Source organism: Lepidothrix coronata, unplaced genomic scaffold (assembly GCF_001604755.1).
Source record: "Lepidothrix coronata isolate B3197 unplaced genomic scaffold, Lepidothrix_coronata-1.0 Scaffold323, whole genome shotgun sequence".
Lineage (NCBI taxonomy): Eukaryota > Metazoa > Chordata > Aves > Passeriformes > Pipridae > Lepidothrix > Lepidothrix coronata.
Window position 1 is genome coordinate 277337 of NW_016690503.1, and position 17711 is coordinate 295047.

The 17711-nt window shown below is 51.1% G+C and overlaps 1 protein-coding gene across 4 annotated transcripts in view; it reads left to right on the forward strand.

Moving 5' to 3' along the window:
- Positions 1–7158, forward strand: part of FAM207A (family with sequence similarity 207 member A) — a 41005-nt gene extending 33847 nt beyond the window's left edge. For all 4 annotated transcript variants that reach the window (XM_017838075.1, XM_017838072.1, XM_017838073.1 and 1 more), the window contains 3 exons: positions 1657–1810; positions 5060–5125; positions 6521–7158. In XM_017838075.1, coding sequence (XP_017693564.1) covers positions 1657–1810; positions 5060–5125; positions 6521–6647 — 347 coding nt within the window. In that variant the 3' untranslated portion in view covers positions 6648–7158. The remainder of the gene's footprint in view (positions 1–1656; positions 1811–5059; positions 5126–6520) is intronic.
- Positions 7159–17711: the final 10553 nt, after the last annotated feature.

Here is a 17711-nt window from a genome sequence, read left to right on the forward strand (position 1 = left end):
GACACTGGATGCCAAGACCCTGGGAACCAAAGTTCAGCCCAGTCGAGCAAATGCAAAACTTGGAGCTTTCTTCCATTCCAATAAGTAATCTTAGGAGAGACTAGAGAGGGGAAAAAACTTATGTAATGCTTCAGACATTAGAAGTATGCGCATTTAAAAATATATATATTGCATGGCTCCTCAGACGAACAAGACTTCATAGGAAAAGAATTTGGGATGTTTGTGCAGAATCAGGTGTCTGAAAATTTTAAGCACATACTGTTTATGAAAGCACTGAAGTACTCAGCTTCATAAAGCCAGACCAAAAAAAGAAGTGATGCAGAACAGATAGCTGTGTTCTTGGCAGGGATTGCTGCGAGGAGAAGCGTTTCCAATCCAGATTTGTCACAAACATCCATGTACAGCAGAATTGCAGTTCATGAAAAACTGTTGCTCTTCAACTCAGCCGAGTTGGAGAGCAAACAAGGCAGAGGTATTAAAGGAGCCAGCAGCAGCCAGCCAGTGAATTTGAGTTCTGCTTCCTTGAGATTGTGGGAGCAGGATTAGACCCGAGATTGTGGTCTGTAAGTGGGACTGGCTGCTTTTTTGCTCCCACCAAAATAGTTCTGTGGAAGCTGCTGGCCTGCCTGTGCTACCAGCTTGGTCCCACAGCTTCTGGCACTCTGTCATGTCCACGCATGGAGTTTTTAGCTCAGCACTGAGGCTCATCCTTGCAGTTGTCCAAGGGACTTCTGGGTCAGGTTGGGGCATCTTGGAATTCAGCTGGAAGCTTGTATGAGTCCTGGGCTTTTGTGGGCTGTCTAAAGGGCATGTTCTGCTGGAGCTTGCCCTGGCAACTGCTGGCTCTGTGAAGCTTGGGCAGCTGTGGGACTTAAAACTACACCAGGGAGCCTCAAGGACTGAGGCAGAAGCCTGTGGGCTTTCAAAGCCCACCTCCCATGGCTGAAGGGGAGACTGATATAACATTTGTGGAGCTTTCTGTGCCCACAACCATGTCAGAGCTGCTGCAGGGAGACTGGGAAACATGGTTCTGAGGAAGAGCCATCTGTCTCTGCCACTTGATGCAGTGCTTTTCCAAGGGTCCAGTTTATCCAGCATCTGGTGGCTTGCACTCCACCATGAGTCATGAAGGTGAGACCTTGACTCGCTCCAAACTAAGTAAACAACTGAAATTAAGTCCATCTTTTCTGCCTGTGCTAGGAGACCACTGTTTGGTCCCAGCAGCAAAGCAGAGATGGGGCTGTGCCTGTTTAAGGCCAGATGTGGAGCTGACTGTACTTGGTTTGTCCCTTCCCCTCTTGTTTCTCTCACCCAGTTCCATGCAAGGTCAGTGTGGGGTTTTTTGCCACACCAGGGCTCCTGTGCTGTGTTGCTGTGAGCGATGAACAGTGTAAGGGATGGGAGCAGTTCAGACAAGATCAGTGTGGGAATTTCATTTCCCGTTGCACTGTCAGAAGGGATGTATAGAGTTATAAGCAAACACAACCTGTAAGGGGGGAATAACCCAGCTGCATTATTTTTGGTCTTTCCCTGGTTTAGGTCACTTCTGGCCTGTTGTTCCTCTAGGTGGTTAAGCAGTCTATTAATTTCTTAGCTCAAGGGTTATCTCCTGCAGACACTTCTCCTTCCTTCAGTAGTGCCTTATTTCTGATTCAGAAATAGAAAGTGTGAAGATAATGAAGCAGAAGCAAAAAGCCGAAGCAAAGCGAAAAGCAACACCTGTGGTGGGAGACATGCAGCCCTTGATGGAAGCCCTACCTGAGCTCTCTGACCTGACCACAGGTGGCAGGGGTAGGAAGCCAGTCAAGAGGTACGTGCCATTTTTGGGGATGGGCTGTGCATTTCCCTTCTTTCTGCGGGATGAAGTGTCCTTCAGCTCAGCTCGTAGCTACAAGCTTCTAATTCTTCGAGGAGCATTTTTTTCTTGTGGTTGTTTTTTTTTTTCCTGTATGCCACCATTTATTCAGCCTGCCCTCTCTTTCAGTGGGAATGAACAGCAAAAGTACAAGCAAAACTTCAAGTCTTGCAGAAAACAGACAGTTGCTTGGCTGGAGTTTGGGGCCAGGGCTTACCTGAGCCTGAGTGGGTGGCTTTGCCCCCTTTCTGTCATGATGTGATCTTTTCCAGTGTGAGAATTAAAGGACATCAAATGTATGTAGTGAGTAACAGGTTCAGTACAAGCAGGAGGCTTGCTGCTTTGCACAGCTCCTTGCCACAGGTTGTCAGGGCTGAAGGAAGCCTGTGTGTTCAGATGGGACCTGACAGATCCAGTGAGAACAGCTCCGTGGAGGGCTTGCTGCATGTCTATAAAGTGCAGCTGATACTAGGTCTCTGAGCAGCAAAGAGTGGAGAGGATGTGACTGTACACTTGCCTTGGTCTTAGAATCACAAACTGGTGTGGGTTGGAAGGGACCTTAAAGCCCATCTCGTTCCAAACCCTTACCATTGTCAGGGACACCTTTCACTAGAGCAGGTTGTTCTATGCCCTGTCCAACCTGGCCTGAGACACTTCCAGGGATGGGGCATCCACAGCATCTCTGGGCAACCTGTGCCAAGGCCTCACCACCCTTACAGGGAAGAATTTGTTATCAGAATCACAGAATATGCCTAGTTGGAAGGAACCCATCAGAATCATGAAGTCCAACTCTTGCCCTGCACAGGACTCCCCAACAATATCCAATCTAAAACTGCTCTCTGTCAGCGAGAAGCCATTCCCCCTTGTCCTGTCACTCCAGACCCTTGTCCAGGATCCCTCTCCAGCTCTCTTGGAGCCATTTTGGAAACTGGAAGGGGCTCTAAGGTCTCCCCAGAGCCTTCTCTTCTCCAGTCAGAATTCCTCCAGTCTTATCCCTCTCTGGCCATCTGCTGCAGGATGCTTTAAGGCAAAACACTGGCCAAAATACTCCTCCCAGCAACTGCAATGACCTTCTCTTTTGTAGTGCCCTTCATAGCAGAGGGTGTGTGGCACACCTGGAAGTGTTTGGTGATCTTGCACGAACCTCCAGACTTGGAGATGTGCTGTCAGCTCCCTCCCTCCCCCAGACCTCCTGTGGGGGTGTGAAATCCCTAGTCTGTCCTTTTGGAAGCCTGAGTCAGCACAGTGGAGATGGGAGTTTGACACTGGGTGATGTCAGCCAGATTTGCCTGTGTCATGCCAACCCAAAAGCAGCCCCCCCTCAGTAATGGCATGGAGGAGCTACAGGGCTCTTCTTCCCCTTGCTGGCTTCTGGCTTCCTGGATGTGTGTGCAGAAGAGTTTGAAATAATCAGAGGAGGCTTTTACAGGATTTGAATCATCGCAGAAAGGAAGGGTAATACTCTGGTGATTTGTCATCATTATTAATAAAAGATTAGATTCTCCAAGAATTTGATCTCCTGCAGGGTAAAGGCGCATTACAGGGAGGTTTTTATTCTGTTTTATAATGAATGAAGGCAATGAAGTGTAATGAATCTGGGCTGCTAACGTGGTCCAAGAGAACAGGCAATGTGCTGGTGGTTTTGGAGGGAAGTCCAGCCTGGGATGTACTTTAGAATAGCTTTCCTTTAGGCTTTGTCACCCTCTGCAGAGCTGCTCATTTCTGAAGGGGCTGCCATGGTGACTTGGTGGCGCACACGGGTTTGGCAAGCCCTGCTCTGGTGACCATGGGTTGCCATCCAACTTGAGAAGGGATTTCCCTGAGCTTCTGTAAGCATTCCAGGCAAACTGGGACAAGAAATTGTTCCTGTGCTGAGCTGTTAAGAATGGGGGGAGGGAAGGGAGGGGAGGGGAGGGAAATGAGCAGGAGCTGATTGAGTAGAGAGGGGTGATGGAAGTGAGTAAGGTGAATGAATATGAGGCAAGTGAGTAGGAGGGAAGGAAGAATGGGGGAAAAAAGGCAAAATAACAGGATGGAGGGTAACATGTCAGAGAGGGAAATAGGAACAGGAGGTCACTGTAACACTGCCAGCAAGAGACCAGATCCTGCTGTCTTGAAGAGAAGGCAAGGAACTGTTGTGTTTCCTAACCTTTGGGGCAGATCTGGTGAGGAAGGTTCTAGCTCCCAGCACCCACCAGTATGGGAAGATTCCTCCTTGAGGAATCTGCCCCAACAGAGGGATAAGAGGCAGACCCTCTTCCTCCCCCTTGGGCTGTTGCTGGGGCTCAGCCTCAGGGCAAATAGGAGAGGAGCTACCCCATGGAGGCAGACCCACTTCCCAACTTATTTCTCCTATTAACTTTTATATCTGTCTCGTGCTGAAGAATGGAAGTTTCTTCTCCTTTCCTTAATGTCCAGTTCTACCAGCAGCTCCCCTTATGCACTTCAAGTCCCAAAAGCAATCGCTGCCCTTCCTGTGTGTCCCTTGCTGGGGCTCAGCACTGCCTTTGTGGTAAATCTCTGCTGCTGCTTGGCATCGGGCACTGTGTGGGATGGGATTACACCTCTGGTCTCCTTGGACTTTGCCCAGGAGTCAGGAGTGGGTTACAGAAAGTGCAGATCCATACCTGCTGCTGTGCCTCCGCTGCACACAGTGCACCATCCTGCATTCCAACACATTATATCCCAGTGGTCCCACTGCGGGATCCAGAGCAGGGCTGGCAGTATCCCATGGATGCTTCTTGCTGAGTGTACATAGCACTGTCTGTAAGGGATGGCTGCCGAGGCTGGGGCTCTGCAGTGTCAGTAGGGAACGTGAGCCGTGCAGAGGTGACACGCGTGGCAGTGAGAGGAAGTTCAGTGGAATCTTTTCTCTAAGCAACAGGATCGGTTTGACCTGGAGGTCAGTGATAAGCAGAAAGTGATCTGGGCATGGACAGCTAATGACCAGTTCTGGAACTGAGCGATCCGGTTTTTCTGCAATGCCTCCTGCTCTGTCAGTCTGTGCCAGAAGAGTTTGCATTTCCATGCAGTGCCTGGCTGTGAAATAACTGCCTTTCAGGACAATTTCCATGCAGGACGATTACCTGTCCTCTCTGGGAAGGCAGATGCAGAATTCCTGGACTGCTTCCATCTCCGCAGCCATTTCTAAATCGCTGCTCTTCTCTAACACTCGCTCACTTGTTTTGTTTCTTCTCTCCACAGCCGTATAGCAAAGGCAGAACCATCAGACTTCTGTCTGATGAAACAAGCTCAGAAACATCAGCTCCTGTAAGTACCCAGTTACCAGTGTCCAGTCCTTGCTGAGCCTTACAGAATGGCTGAGACTGGAAAAGACCCCTGGGGGTCATTGGAAGGGACCCCTGGTCCAACCAGCAGGGTCACCTAGAACTGGTTACTCAGGACCATGTCCTCATGGCTTTTGAATATCAGCAAGGATGGAGAGTTTAAATGCTTTTGAATGATTCCTGGGCTTAGTCTGGCAACTCCTTATTCCTCTGTGTAATCTGTTGGATAGTTTATACTGCCACTAGGCATCAAGAACTTCATTTTCACTCAGCACAGCTCTCTTGGGGCTAGGCACTGTGATCTGGCAGTGTTTGCTTTCATGTTTCCAGGATTTCTGTCAGTTCTGAGCCATTCAACTTCAAACTGAGGCTGAACAGTCAGGCTACAGATCTCCAGCATACTCCATGAATACCCTTCTCTGTCAGAAATTGGCCACTGTTGGTGCTGGGATGCCTTCCTTGCTCAGTTCTGCCTTTCTTTACTTTTTAGCGGTCTGGGAAATCTGTGCTTCTTGGGAGGGAAATAGCTTGGAGTAAGGTCTTGAGGTTTGTTTCCCAGGATATTAGTTAGGGTAGGAGGTTCCCTACGACTCACCATATTGCCCCATCTGCCACAACCCAAGCTTCAGATTTGGCTCCTCTCTTCCCTCTGCCAGGGGCAGGGCTGGCATTGAAGGGAAGGCCCATACTTGGGAGGGGAGTAGCTGAATGCCAACAACTGTGTGTCTGGCAAGCATGTGGAGAGCCTGGCAGCCTGAGGGAGATGGAGATGCTGCAATGGATGTGGCTGTGTGAAAACTCACAGGTTTTGTTTTACACTCCTGCTCTGTTCTTGTTTTTCCCTGGGTGCTTGCTTTTTAAGACAAGACCATTTCCACAGCAAGCAGCTGCTCTTCCCATGGCATCTAACTAGTGTTGCACATAGGATTACCAAGCCTTTCAGCAATGAAAGGCTGGTAGCAACCAGACTTTCAGCAATGAAAGTCAGTAGATGAACTCTCAGAAGAGAATCTGATTTCGTGCTGGTGGAGTCTGAAGTAATTTTCATTCCTGGTGATTTACCAGATACCCACAGTCCCTTGATCTACTAGGGAAAAGTTCTGAAATAACCATTTCCAAGTGATGCTGGGCACTAACAAGATTGTTTCTGTCTCTGTGGCATGAGATCAAGCCTCTGGCTCCCATGAAGCTGGCAGCAATTTGAGCTTTGCCCTTGGCTAAATTAGGTTTATTTCTTGCACTGTCTCTTTCTGAGATTTACACCCAGGATCACTCTGTCTCGACAGAAATCCACTGCTTTATGAGTTTGGTCCTTATCTGCTCAGTTTCTTTTGTGTGAGGCACTTAGAGAATTTGCGTGTTGTTTTTCTTTCCTCAGAGAGAAGGAAGTGGCTCGGTTTCATGAGGTTATCACCGATCCCAAGTACAGAGCCAACCCCCTCATGGCCATCAGCAACCACCTCTCCAAGAGGCTGAGGCTGGGGGAAGAAGGGAATCCCCTCTAGAGTGTCAGCTGGGACCAGAGCAGCGCACCAGGGTGCAAAGTCTCTGGGCTGCGAAGGAGCACATCTCTGACATGACCTCTCAACTACTTCGGTCCTTGGAAGCAGTTCAGCAGATAATTAAATCCAACAGCCCTGGTTTCTGTCTGCAAGAATAACACAGCTCTCTCCTGATAGGGGCAGCTGCCTCCTTGCAGGCAGTCTGCATGGAGCAGGGTGTTCTGTGGGATCTTTGTACAGGCATTAATCTCCCTGCAGAGTGTCTTGATACATTTGCTCTTCTTGTGAGCGGGCACAATTTCTGAAATTGTGCCAATGGCCACGCATCTGTTTTCTGTCGTTTCCCTCCCCTTCCTGACAACTCTGAAGAGAGATTCTCAAGTGCTGTGTTGGAATGGGTCAGGACTCCAAGCCCAGGAGACTGTTGGAGATCTGTCAGGATGAATGCTGCTCTTCACAGACATTGTTTTATGTGAGAAATTTAGCTTTGGAATAAACACACTTTCATACAGCACTGAGTTTGGCTCCTGTTTTAGTAAATAGGAATTGAAATATGAGCTTATTTCCATCGCTGGAAAAACGACTTAAAACAATTGTTTTTTCCTTGTGCACAGTGAATCAAGAGACTGCTACTGCCTCACGCAACACAAGCAATGAGAAATCTCTGCAGATCATGTCTACCTCATGGACTTGCCTTCTCTTGGCCTTAAAAGCATGTGCTTCCCATGGGTGATGCTCACCCCTTTTGGCCTTTCTGTTCCCTGTTTGGCCTGCCCTATAGGAAGTGTCCCAAAATGTGTCCTGCCTGCAGGCTGTGAACTTCAGCTGGTCACTTTCATGTCTGGGGCTGGGAACCTCTGCAGTGGGGGAAGGCCTTTCCTTCCTCCGGACACCAATGTTCACAAAACCCTAGGGAATTTTCGTGGGGCACAGCTGAAGGCAGGGCCATCCCCTACTGGAGATGATCCCAGTTTGGCACAGAAAAATATCAGTGCTGTCTCTTGAACATAAAAAAAAGTTTACTGATGCTTCTTAACCTTGGGAAAGCAACCTGCTGCAACTGACTCTGACCCAAGTTAATGCCTAAAACCACCTGCAATGGGAGTGGCTGGCACCTTGATCATACCTATCTCCTGCCACACTGGTAGTACTGCTGTTTTTCTCTCTTTAAGCTGGACTGTTGAACAAAGGCAGTTTGCCTGATGCCACTTGGCTCTGGCAGTGCAGACACTGTCACTGATGCTGCCTGTTAGAGAAATGTCACCGTGACAGCCCTGCTCCCCCAGGGCCTGGCAGGAGCTTCCTGCTGGCAGAGGCCACGGAGAGATGCTGACTGTGTCCCGTCCTCCAGCCTGTTGCTTTCGGGCTGGCTGGCCCCAGCTGCAGCCATCCTTGTGCTTAAATAGGAAGAAGGTGGGAGATGAAGAAGGTGAAGACATCCAAGAATTGAGATTGTTCAGCCTGGAGAAGAGAGGGCTCTGAGGAGACCTTAGAGCCCTCACCTCTGCCATTACCTAAAGGGTCTCCAAGAAAGCTGGAGAGAGACTTTGGACAAGGGCCTGGAGGGACAGGACAAGGGGGAATGGCTTCCCACTGACAGACAGCAGGGTTAGATGGGATACTGGGAAGAAATTCTTCCCTGTGAGGGCAGGGAGGCCCTGGCACAGGTTGCCCAGAGAAGCTGTGGCTTCCCCATCCCTGGAAGTGTCCAAGGCCAGGTTGGATGGGGCTTGGAGCAACCTGGGCTAGTGGAAGGTGTCCCTGCCCATGGCAGGGAGTTGGAACAAGATGGTCTTTAAGGTTCTTCCCAACCCAAACCATTGTATAATTCTCTTATTCCATGATTCTAAGTACAGAGGAGGATGAAGGCTGCTCCTCTTATTAGTGAACTGGGCTCTCAAGTGGATAGAGAAGTGTGTGTGCAGGGCAGGAGGCACAGGAGGCAGCTGGCATGGCATGTTCTTCCCAGGAACTTGTCCCTAGGGAAAAAAAGTGAATCTGAAAGGTCATCAATCCCTGCCTTCCCAGGCTACTTAGTTTTCTTTTTGCAGGTGGTTCCAAGTAACTGAAGAATTGGAGCAACGCTTGGATGGCCTGGATTGAAATGTTAAGGAAAATCCTCAGCTGGCAGCAGGGCTGGTTATAGGTATGTGCTAGGGTAGGTTTTGCTGTGGGTCATGTGCCAAGAGAGAGCCTTCTACCTTGTTGTAGTTTAGGAATGGTACTCCCCAATTCAGTGCCCCCACAGAGACTCTCCCAAAGCAGACACTGCTCTCTCGCTCTCCCTTTCCCTTCCCCTTCCCACTCTGGCGGGGTGGAGTTGAGACTTGGAGGACAAAAGGTGAAGATCTCAGAAACTTCCTCTGCCGTGTTCCCCCATAGGGTGATGTGATGGATGTGCTCTTAAGTGTTCTGGAGCCTCATCCTTCTCCTCATCCTTCTTCTTTACCATGGAGCAGTCCATGGTAAATAGTGGGGCTGTGTTTCCATCCTTGAGGCAGTCAGTTCCAGGTGTACTGCACACCCCTCCAGGTGAAAGCAAACCATGGCCTACATTCTGCTGCCAAAGGAATGGAGAAAAACACATTAACAATATCGATGGTGGCACCACTTGGCTGCGCTGGACTCCAGTCCGTACCATCTGGTCTGTCCATCAGTACCTGTTGTTCTACAACCTCAGCAGTCCCACAGCAGAAGGATCCTCTGAGAAACCAGGTGAGGTATTCTGCTGTCTGATTTCCTCTGTCTCCACAGCAGGTATCCCAGAAGCCTTTTGTGTCCTTGAAATACCCTCTCCTGGGAGTATATGCCAAGGATACACGGGGCCTCTGGGCCAGTCACAAGGGGGTATTTCTGCCCTTTGTTCCTGGTCAGGCTCCTTTCAGCTTCCAGAACAGTCAGCTGCTGGGATCCCCCCGTCAGCCCAAAAATAGAGATGGATTCTGCCCCTACATATCTTGATGGCCTCAGGGTACATTGTGCTCTGGCATAAACTAAAGCCTTATACTCCTATGGGTCCAATGTGCCATCAGATCCACACAGTCCAAAAATCCACTCATGACTACCCACCCTTTCTAAGAGCCCCTGCTGTTTGGGGCTGGAAAGGAGATTTCTGTGTACAAAACCAGCTCCAAGCACTTGGGAGCCCCAAAAAGCATTGCTGGGGTGAAGGGCTCTGTGTGTGTAGCTTTTTCCAGGACAGCAGCAAGGCAGGGGCTGTCCCCACCTCTCAGGCTATGCATGAACTCCCCAGCACATGAACTGGTTACAGCCAGAGCTGTTAACTGGAAATTTGGGCACCAGTAGTGCAGACATCCAGGACTTTTCCCCTGCTCACCCTGCTCGCTTGGTCCCATCCTTTCCCTTCAACAGAGCTGAAGCCTCACTCTCTGGGAAGTGAAGGGGTGGCTGACCAGGCAGAGGTGTTGAGCAGGGTGTTGACCCCCCTCTGTACTGCGTGACAGCTGTACCCAGGTGGAGGTGTTGAGCCATGTGACCCCCCCTTGGTACCTCCTGTAGCTGTGCTAGTGGCCCTTCATCTGCTTGCACAGCATCACTTCACCTCGAATGGGCCACTTGGCTGTGTGTGCAGCTCAGCCTGCTGTTTGAAAATGTTGGTCCCCTGGTAATTTAGCAGTAGTTAAACATGTGAGTGTTTAGAACTCCAGTTCACAGCCTGCTGCTGCAGGCATCTCCTGCCCCCGCCATCCGAGCAGTTGAGCAAAGGACTTAAAATCTGCCAGGAAACAGGCGTCTGAGACACAGAGTCGCCTTCGCAGTTGGCATGTTTTCAGGATGATAAAAGCTTTCACGCCTTTTTTTTTCTTTCTTTCTTTTCTAAGATAGCAGAGTGGGAAAAAAAATAGCTTCCAAGCTGTAAGGAGTAGTTGTGCCAGAGGGGAGGGCGGGGGCCAAACCCGGCAGCTCTAGGCTTGGCAAGAAGTGAGTAAGCAGCAAATGCGCAACAGCTCGGGACTGGAGAAATTTGGGACTACTTTTCTGAGCTGCTTGCTTCCTTGTTGGTGATTTCGCCTTTGAAGGCTGTTCAGAGAACTGTGTTTGAGAGGAGCCCGGGTATCCTGTCCATCTGGTGGTACCGGCGGATATTTTCAGCTGCACACACAAAGTGGTGGGTGGAAGGGGATTCTCCCTTTCCAGCAGCCAGTGGGTAGTGTCTTTGGTGTGCGGGTTGCAAAGGGATAATTTTTAATAGCAGCTCTTAATCCTCCCATGTTTCTTCCCAGTACCAGTGATGGCCCCTCGCAGTTGGTTCCTGCAGGAGCAAGGATTGCATCAGGGCAGCAGCACAGCTCAGAAAAGCACAGTGAGTCACACAGAGCTGGTCCCAGCCCTTCATCTAACCCAAGGAAGTCCCTGGTGTGAGCATGGAGCCTCCCTCCTCCTTCCTTCCACTGGCTGGCTTGTCTGCCCTAGAAAGTTTTCCTTACAGACCTTGTACAAGCAAGCACCCCCATCCTCTTGGCCCGTGGAGACTGTGACTTATGCTGCGTAGAGAGCACTTCTGCTCATGCTCCGGGTGTAGCCATGAGCTGCATTGTGCCCATGGCTTTCTTTTTTGCCTAGAGCTAAGCATCTGTGATGGCTTTTTCCAGCATAACCCCAGTCAGCTCCAGCACTGAGGCACATGCTGGTGCTGTGGGTACTGGCAGAGTGGAGCTGGCTGCCTCCAAGGCTGCCAGGGAAAGCTTGTGGAGGCTGGGGTCAGGCAGGAGAGCCTGGATAGCTCCTGCCAGCTGCTGGCTGGGTGCAGTGGAGCTGGGGGGCTACCATGGCTTCCTTGAGATGACTCCCAGGTTCTCCTCTCCATCAGCTGGCAGCAGACCCTGGGTCATGCCGTGGTCTGGTGCAACTCCAGCCCTCAGCTACACTTCTTACCTTGTACTTAATGTGACAGTGGCAGCTGGTGAGGAGCAGTTGGACTGTTGGGAACACTGGGTCTCTGCTGCAGTATGGTTGCTCTCCTCAGCTCCCTGGCCAGGGCACACTGGCACTGACTCCCTTCCCATGCATATCTTCACCAGAGCCACGGGTCAGTCTGAGCTTTGAACCTCTGTGAGTCACCTGGGGATGCATCTGTAAGTTTGCTGTCTGGCAGGGGAGGAGGTGTCTCCCAGCTCACAAAAAAGGACTTGCACTCCTCATCCTTCCCTAACTTCCCACGTCACCAGTCATACCCCAGCCCACAGGAACGTCTGCCTGGGACCCAGCTGGTCATGACTCAGCCTGGCCACGGCTGTCCTTGCAGCAGCCCAGGTCCTGGTCACCTCCTTGTGAGCTGGAGCGCCTGTCTGGCTGTACCGTGTACGGGGCAGGGTGACGTGTGGAGGTGGAGCCCCCAGGCCATGAAGAAGCCATGTTTTCTCCTTTGAATAGTAGTGCTGAACTTCCCTCCTCCATCCCTGCCCCTGCATGCTCTGCCCAGGGCAGCTTGCCGGGGAGGTGGCTGCGGGTGCCAGCAGGCACCGCGATGATGGTCGTCAACAGTCCCAGCACAGGCAGTGTGGCTGGTCCAGCACCCAGGGAGCTCCAGGGAGTTCAACCTCCAGTGACTCCTGCTCCTTCTGGCCCTGAATGTGGCTGGCAGAGCAGAGACCTGGCACTTCTGACCTTCTGCCACTCTTGCATGTTCCAGTATGTGCAGTGAGCCCTTTCCCTGTGTGGGGTTATTTCTCCCCTCTCCTGATGCCCTCTTCCCTGGCTAATCCTTACGTTTCCCACCCTTTATGAAGCCACTTGCATGCTCATACCTGTTTCTTTTGCCCTTTATTTACAGCACAGGTACCTCTGAAACTAACCCATGGTGGGTTCCTGCAGGAGCAGTCTCAGGGAACCTGAGTGCAGGAAACCTGCATGCAAATTCAAGCTGTGTGATGGTTTTGGAAGCAGATGAGATTGGCACCAGCAGCTCCTTTCATCCCGGTGTTGCACAAGAGAGAGGTGAGGTGAATCACCTGACCCAGCCTTTGCCTCTGAGCACAATTTGTCCCTGCCCGGAATCATGGGTTTCACTATGGCCTTTTTGCCTTTGTTGGCTTCTCTGGCCTTAGTGGCCATCCTGCATGGATGTGCTTTCACATTGCTGTGTCCTGGCCTTTTCAGAGCACTCAGGGAGGTGCAGGATGCATGCATCAGACCCTCCCTTGGGAGATGCAGTCCTACTCCTGCTCTTCACTTCCTGACCTTTCACCAGTTACTAATCCCAGGAGGGCTCTCCCTCTTATGCTGTGGCAGCTCAGTTTCTTTAAGAGCTTTTGGGTATTCTTTAAGTGCTTAAGAGCATTGCCACATGCCATTTTGAAATCCCCATAAAGCTTGGTTAATTGGATCACCCTTATCTCCATACTCACCATTTCCTTGCAAGGGAAGATCATGCCCTGCCTGCTGACTCTTCCCTATGTGATAACTATCCGAGATCTGCTGATTCTGCTCTGAACCATGGTTACTTCAGTGTGAGGCATTAAACCTGGCTCTGTGTTTTTAGTTTGATGAGCAATTTAATCCTGTTCAGACATTTTCCCTGGGAAAGGCAGCAATGTGTGGCTCTGTGGTTTCTCTCCCCCTGGTCTTGCTGCCTCATTGGGTGCACCAGAAACCCAAACTGGGACCGGAGTCAGGAGTGACGTTGCTGACAGGGCTCTATCAGCTGAACAGTGGGATGAGGATTTTTGTGGTGGCTTTTTCCCTTAGCCAATTCAATTGTTTCCTTATGAGGAAGCTGTTAAATAGTGCAGGCAAAACACAGTGCCTTGCCAGCAGCATTGTTAAGACTTAGACCTTTGCATGCGAATGCTCTGAGATTTTCCAGGTTGCTTGATTCCAAGCAGGGTGCATAAAATATCATCTGAGGGCTTTTCTCTGCTTTAACGATTGGTGTTTCCATGCCAGACAGGCTGAGTTGGTGACCCTGTGTGAACTCAGTGTCATTTGCACATGAACTGCTCCCATTAGCACACAGGTCTGGCTGTGTCTGCTCATTGTGGCTCCTCATCCCAAACATCTGGGGAGCCAAAGTTGTCCCTGAGGGCACTACCCCAGGGCAGTGAGGAGTGGGATCTGGACCCCTTGCTTAGTGTTCATAAAGTGAGGATTTCTGTGGTTTAATCTAGTGCAGGTTCTCTTTGACACTGAGTGACCTGGGGGACAGGGAGTGAGATGTCACAGGGCTGGTGGGGACCACAGCAGGGTGGCAGGGTCTCTGGTACCATAGCAGGTCTGCTCAACATGTAGGATGCAGTTTGCTGTGCAGGATTGTTGACAGTGGCATGCAACACATTGTTCACTTTATGCTCCCTGGACTTGATTTCAGTGACATAAATAGAAAAGGAAGCTAAAACAAAGAAATATTCCAAACAGGAAGGTGCTGGAAAGGGAGCAAATGTCAGGCCCCGAGCAGGTGAAGGCACATGATGCCAGGATATCCTCCCAAGGGAAGGAGATGGAGGAAGAGATAATCACCCTGGCCCAGGCAACCCTTTGTTCCACACTCAGCCAGCCTGGGAGGATGGACAGACAGACACCAGAAGGGGCCAGGAGGACAGACTGTTCTCAGCTGAACACTTCATCTGTATTTAAAGTGTGGTTTGTCTGGCTTTAGCCAGTCCCAGCTGTTTGAGGGACTGAGGGACAGAAGCCAACACATGTGAGGGGAGAGGCAAGAAGAGTGGCTTCCTTGTGGGATGCTTCTGCTCCTGGCCCCCTGATCTCCGCAGGCTCTGCGGCTGGGCAGGGAGGAGGGGGTGCTCAGAGCCCTGCAGTGGGATAGGGCCACAGGGGGATCAGTGCCTCCCACAGCATGCCAGGGCTGCAAGCCCAGACACTGTCTGATGGGTTTATGAATGCACCCGTGGTGCCACGGGCCGGAGCCATGCCGGCGGCTCCGGACTCCAGGCTGGAAGCAGTGTTGGTGTGCCAGGCAGAGGGGACGTGGCTGTGTTTACAGCTGTTTTGGATACGTCTCATCTGAACACGTATACAGCTGTCCTGGATACATGTAATCACTGCTCACCAACATGATGGTTAATCTAAACACCTTCCACTTCACTGGGTAAAACAACCACTGCCTGCCGCACAAACCCGTTTGCTTTGGGAGCAGGGAGGTGTTGCTGTGGGAAGACACTTAACTCTTACAAATCTGTTGATGTTCCTCCACCCACTTTCTGGTCCTCTGTGTAAAGGCAGAGCTTGTGCTGCTTTCAGGGGTCCCATGCCCACAGTGTCTGATGTTGGCTCCGAGTGAACACTTGGGGTGCTCGTCATTGCTTAGTGTGCAGTGCAGTGTATCAGAGAAGCAGGGGATGCTGCTTGCACCTGGGGTGAGCTCTGGATGCTGCTACTGATGGTGACCAGCCTAATAGAAGTGGCAAACCGGTTCAAGCAGTCCTTTTTCACACATTTTTCCCTTTTCCCAAAAATCTTGGGATTTTTAAGCCAGAGATGTTGTCCTTGTACTTGAATGGCACTTGCTGGATCTTGCTTCCAGTTTTCCCTCCTCCTAATTCCCAATGTTAAGTTTGCTTTTTTTGTTGTTTTGACCTCTCCTTGTCACAGCTCCACAGAAGGTCAGCTCGGTCTGTCTCTGTGCCAAAGCCTCGCAGCTGAGCAGTAACAGCCAAGCCTACACTGCATCTCATCTGCCATGATCAGAACTTCCTTAGGTGCTCATGGTTTAAAAATTGGCCTTGTGTTGGTCACTGAGCAGGTTGGTTCATGATCTGTTGTTGGGCACTCCTGAGACTGTCCCCAGGGCAGTCCTGCGCTTTGGCTTCTGGTCCTGCCTGCCCACTGTGACCCAAGGGGGTCCCTTTTCCATGTGTGGCACCACACAGCCACATACATGCCCACAGCCACCCAGCTGGCAAAGGGGGAGCCAGAGCCAGCTCCACCCTTCCTCCACCCTTCCTCCACCCTGTCCCACAAGTGGGATGAGAAGACAGGAGCATTGCTAAAGTGCCTTGAATCGTGTGCTGGCCTTAGAAATTCATGTTGCAGACCATCTGCAAAGCAGTTAAATCTTTGATTAGGCAGCTGTGCTCCCCAGTTGTCCTCCAGCAGGCAGCCACCGCCCCAGTGAGGATGCCATTGTCCTTCCATGGGACAGCCAGCTTGCCACTCTGCAAGGAATGGGTTAAACATCCTCCCTCCTTCTCTTTGCAGCATGGCTTTGGAAGCAGGTTCCCTTGGCTTGGCAGCTGCTCCACCGAGGATCATATGGCAACAGCAGGGAGAAACTACCAAGCTTGGATCTGCTGCCAGGGTTTTTCAGGGATGCAGCTTCTGTGGGGTTGGTGGCACAGAATGGTGGAGGAGGTGATGTGTCTGGCAGTGCATCCACCTCATCCTCAGGTGAGGTCAAGGAATCTGAAAGTAGATCTGGATAAACTGGCATCTTAGATCCAAGGTGCGGCTCCAGTGTGGTGGGTGTGGGATGGGAATTCTATATTGCAAGAGCTGTGCACCAGAATGGCAGGGCCAGCAGACAGGGATATGTTCAGCACCTGCCCTGAAGGCCGTTGGGATGCCAAAACAGGAGTGTGTCACTTTGGACTCTGCTCTGTAGGTCAGAGCTCACGGGCAAAATGCCTGCAGAAGATGCCAGTGTGTGATGCAGAGGGCACATGCAGACAGAGCCACTAAATAGCAGCAGGAGGTTCCAGCTGGTGGTCATGGGCATGGCAGCAAGGCAAGGTTTCAAGAAAATTCCCTGAAATCATAGGCAACACTTCTGGGAAGAGTTGGTCATTTCTGAAATCTGTGGCTCTGGCAAGCCCACAGTCATCTCAGCTCCTGAAACTCCCTGTCCCACAGGGATGTCCAATGTTGCACCAGCCTTGCTGGTGACACGGGCTGGCACATCAGCCACGGCTGGGGAATGCTGAGGGAGCACCACCAGCCTGTGCAGGAGCCTTATACTGGGCACAGCCCCACACCCACCGGTGTTAATTGAGCCCTGAGCCATATCCTGGGGTGTGGGGACTCTAAGGAGCAAGGCCAATTTGCAAATCATGTTGCCCTGAGGTGGAAGATCACTTCAGAGTGTGGCAATTGTGAAGCTGCTTTTGGCTTGTGGTGGTTTTGTGTGAGCGACAGCCTAGTATTTCCAATTTCCCAGGACTTTGATGAAAAAGTCATTGTTAAAAAGCCATTCATTTATTAAAATAAGTTTACAAAAAACAAACTAAGCCAAAAAAACCCAAACTAACAAAAAAACCCCTCACACAACAAGGTCTGGATGCTTTGGGAAAATGTGATGTCTCATGAACATCAGCAACTGTGTCACAGTGGCGCAGCTCAGCAAAGGCAGTGCTATTTGGGGAGGGGCCCCTTTCATCCCACAGTGGCAGGGAACCAAGCTGATCCATGGTGGAATTGGGCTGGCCATCCAGCAGGATGAGGAGTCTGGGAACACACTGTGCCTCCCACCCCACCCTCACCCCTGCACCATTTCACAGAATCACAGTGGGTCAGGTTGGAAGGGACCACGAGGATGGTCTGGTCCAACCTCCCTCCTCAAGCAGGATTATCCCAGAGCTTGTGGCACAGGTGTGCATCCGGACAGTTCTGGAATATCTCCAGTGAGGCAGATTCCACACACGCTCTGGGCAATCTGTGCCAGTGCTCGGTCACTGCACAGGGAAGAAGTTCTTCCTCGTGTTCAGGTGGAACTTCCAGGGCATTGGTTTCTGCCCATCACCTCTTGTCATGTTGGTTGGCACCACCAAGAAGAGCCTGGCTCCATCTTCTTGGCACCCCCTGTTTAGATACTTATAGACATGGATGAGGTCCCCTCTCAGTCGTCTCTTCTCAAGGCTGAAAAGGCCCAGCTCCTTCAGCCTTTCCTCAAAAGAGAGATGCTCCAGTCCCTTGATTAACTCTGTTAGCTCTCCACTGGACCTGCTCCAGGAGCTTCATGTCTCTCTTGTACTGAGGAGCCCAGAACTGGACACAGCACTCCAGATGTGGCCTCCCCAGGGCTGAGTAGAGGGGCAGGATCACCTCCCTCGACCTGCTGGCAATGTTCTTTCCCAGCGTGAGCCCTCATGGGGGCCC